This window comes from Prionailurus bengalensis, chromosome C2, assembly GCF_016509475.1.
Source record: "Prionailurus bengalensis isolate Pbe53 chromosome C2, Fcat_Pben_1.1_paternal_pri, whole genome shotgun sequence".
Lineage (NCBI taxonomy): Eukaryota > Metazoa > Chordata > Mammalia > Carnivora > Felidae > Prionailurus > Prionailurus bengalensis.
In genome coordinates this window covers 46,598,131-46,601,980 of record NC_057350.1, presented here as the reverse complement: position 1 = coordinate 46,601,980, position 3,850 = coordinate 46,598,131, and the positions used below count along the sequence as shown (strand labels likewise).

Below are 3,850 nucleotides of genomic sequence, written 5' to 3'. Positions count from 1 at the left end.
AGTTAAACCCTCTCCTTTCTCCTTTCTCCCTTTTTAGTTCAGTCCCTGGGGTTGTTTCCACTTTTCTACTTTCTCTCCAGCTGCTTTTGGGGGGTGTTTTTCCCCATATTTCCCCCTCTCCCCCTGTCTCCATCCTCTCTGTACAAGCAAAACCAGCTCCCTGCCCTCCCCGGCTTTTCTCTCCCCTAGTTTACCTATCTGCCCCATGTACCTGCTGTGTTCTGTGGTTCAGGTTGTGCAGATTGTTGTGTTAATCCTCAAATCAGTTTTATAGGCGTGCAAGATGGTTTAGTGTTGATCTGGCTGCATCTCAGGAACTAGAGACACACAAAAAAACTTCCATGCTGTTCCGCCATCTTGGCCACTCCTCCACTCCAACAAAATTCTTATATGCACATCTCCATCTCAGAGAGATGTAAATTGCTATTCTATATTCCATAATACATGATTTATTCTTTAAAAAAATAAAGAACTTTAATTATACTAAAAATTAAAGTAGATCTTAATCTGTTATAGCCAACTTGTTATAACTCATCGTTAACTGTTCTACAAAATGTATATGTGACTATATGTGTGTTCCTTCTCATTCCATTTTTTCCCATTCTTGGAGTCTTCTACTAGATCAAACTTCATTATTTTAAATATACACAACTACAATTAGTTTGCTTCTAGCCTCTCTCCCCCCAGACTAACCTACATGTATCTCCAAGGTCATTTTTCTGCATAGCAATTCGTATTTTATTCTCCTGCCAGGAAATTTTTAATATTTCAAACATTCTACATAGGATCAGATATAATGTCCTCCATTAACTAGACAAGATGAATAAAGGTGACTGTTCTATACATTTAGACACTTAAACTTGATGTTATGTTTATTTATTATGGTTTGGAACAATAGCCTGACACAATTCAGTGAGAGTAATAACAATTGGTAATGAAAGTTACTATTGGATTTTCTCCTGATTTACTCTGGTAATTGTGGAATTTTCAGTAAGATAATGCCAGACAACTTTGAAATTACATTTATATATCTTTTAGCAAATACAGTCTAATGATTTAGAGATTAGTAGTTCATATAAATACAACTTTCTCTTTGTCCCTTTTCTATAAAACAGTTTAATGAATTAAAATCAGTTTTCCATAGAAGATGAAGTTTATTTAACAATATTATAATTCTTCATACATTTTTTAAGACCATTTATCACTTCCTTATTTCTTAAGCTATAAATAAAAGGATTTAATAAAGGAATTACAATTGTATAAAAAATTGCCACTGGTATGTCTTTATCCCCTTCTTCAAATGGTCTAATATACATGAGAAGACAAATGTAGAATATTGAGACAGATAGAAAGTGGGATGCACAGGTAGAAAAGGCTTTACCTCGCCCCTCTTTTGATGTCATTTTAAAAATTGTGAAAAGGATGCAAATATAAGAGAACAAGACAGTGGCAATGGTGAAGATTTGAATTGGCATTGAAAAAATATAGATCATTAGTTCGTTGATATAAGGGTCAGTACAGGAGAGTCTATAGAGTGGAAGAATATCACAAAAAAAGTGGTCAATTTGATTAGACCTGCAGAAAGTTAACCTTAACAGAAGCCCTACATGGATCATGGAATGCAGGTTACTAGCTATGAAGGTCCCTATGGTCATCTGAATGCAGAGTTTCTTTGACATCATGGTATGGTACTGTAGTGGGCTGCAAACGGCCACATAGCGATCATAAGCCATTGCTGCCAGAAGAAAGCAATCTGCAGTTTCAGCAAGGCAGAGAAAATAAAATTGTGCCATGCATTCATAAAGGGAAATCATTTTTCCCTCAGAAAAGAAGTTCTCTAACATCTTGGGGATGATGGCACAGGAACAACAGGAATCCATTAGAGCCAAGTTGCCCAGAAAGATGTACATTGGTGTGTGAAGACGATGCTCCATAGAAATCAATGCCACCAGGCCAAGATTTCCCACCATGGTGATTAGATAGATGGCAAAGAACACCAAAAACAGGAGAATATTCAGCACTGGATGATCTGTAAATCCTATGAGGATAAACTCAGTTGTCAAAGAGTTATTTTCCTTAGCCATTCCTGGCTTTTCAGCTGAGATAGAAGTAAAGAAATGAAATTCTAAATTAGAGTGTGTTTATTCTTCCCTCTAATTTCCCCATATACAAAAAGAAAGAAGCTATTTTATTTTATTTTATTTTATTTTATTTTATTTTATCTTATCTTATTTTATTATTTTTTATTCTCAAGTTAGTTAGCATACAGTATAGTCTTGGCTTCAGGAATAGAACCCAGGGATTTATCTCTTACATATGACACCCAGTGCTTATCCCAAAAAGTGTACTCCTTAATGCCCATCACCCATTTCCCCCATCCCCCTACCTCCATCAACCCTCAGTTTTTTCTCTGTATTTAACTCTCTTATGGTTTGCCTTCCTCTCTGTTTTTATCTTATTTTTCCTTCCCTTCCCCTATGTTCATCTGTTAAGTTTCTCAGATTCCACATATGAGTGAAATTATATAGTATCTGTCAAATTAACAACTCAGGAAACAACAGATGTTGGCGAGGATGTAGGAGAAAGGGGAGAACCTATTACACTGTTGGTGGGAATGCAAACTGGTGCAGCCACTCTGGAAAACAGTGTGGAGGTTCCTCAAAAAATTAAAAATAGAACTACCCTATGACACAGCAATTACACTACTAGGAATTTATCCGAAGGATACAAAAATGCTGATTTGAAGGGGCACATGCACCCTAATGTTTATAGCAGCACTGTCAACAACGGCCAAATTATGGAAAGACCCCAAATGCCCATCAAGTGATGAATGGATTAAGAAGATGTGGTACATATATATAAAATGGAAAGAAGCTCTTTTTAAATCATCCTATACTGTTTCCTACAAACTAGCACATACACACTAGGTTAAGTCTGTGAGAAAAAAAGTATCACAGATTGTGTACACAGGGATCATCTAAAAATGTCCAGTGTGAACTCTCAGGACAGAAAGGCTTTTTCTGCATAAATTATCCAATGATAATGTACAAATTCCTAGACAGTATATATAATTTGACATTTCTAAAATTAGAAGACATTTTCTAATGGTATCTTTTTCCCCAAGGAAAGAAAAAATAAACATATTTTAGATACTATGGAATTGATATGATGTTGGAAATAAATTACTTTAGATATTTTAAATGTCTAAATGTATTATTTGTAAAACCTCACAGACTCACAGTGGATTTTAAAAATGGCTTCTTGGAGCACCTAGGTGGTTCAGTCAGTTAAGTGTCTGACTTTTGATTTCAGTTCAGATCATGATCTCACTGTCATGAGTTCAAGCCCATGTCACTCTCCACGCTGAGTCTCCCTCTCTTTCTGCCCTTCCCCTGCCTGCTCGTGTGCACTCACTCTCTCTCTAAAAAAATAAATACAAACTTAAAAATGGTTTCTCTAGCTTAGTATTTCTTCACAGATGAGCTTACCAAGAGATATTTTAAGCAATACCTATTCATCCTTTAAGACTGGGTAAGAATATAGGACATTTAAAATTTTTCTTCACAAGTTAATTTTGATACTGTTTTTATGTTTGTTTCAACATGTTATAGATTCTATTCCTATATTGGCATGACACTTTCCTCTAAGAAGTTACTATTTTTTAATTATCCATTTATCCTAATACTTTCTAGTTTTAAGTGTTTTACGTGCATGTCTAACATTATGAGATTTGGTTATCAAGTTTCCATTCACAATGTTTATATTCCTTATGATAAATACCTATCTTTTATCCTTTTATACTTCTGTAAAAACTAATGTTGTTGTTTTTGTGAATTCTGTGAAGATTTTA

General features: G+C 34.9%; 1 protein-coding gene across 1 annotated transcript; it reads right to left on the bottom strand.

The window, feature by feature from the left end:
* Nucleotides 1-1,154: 1,154 nt before the first annotated feature.
* LOC122492353 (olfactory receptor 5K4-like) lies at nucleotides 1,155-2,084 on the bottom strand. The gene has a single exon (XM_043596056.1). It carries the CDS (start codon nucleotides 2,082-2,084, stop codon nucleotides 1,155-1,157), a length of 930 nt encoding a protein of 309 aa, XP_043451991.1.
* Between the last annotated feature and the right edge of the window lie 1,766 nt (nucleotides 2,085-3,850).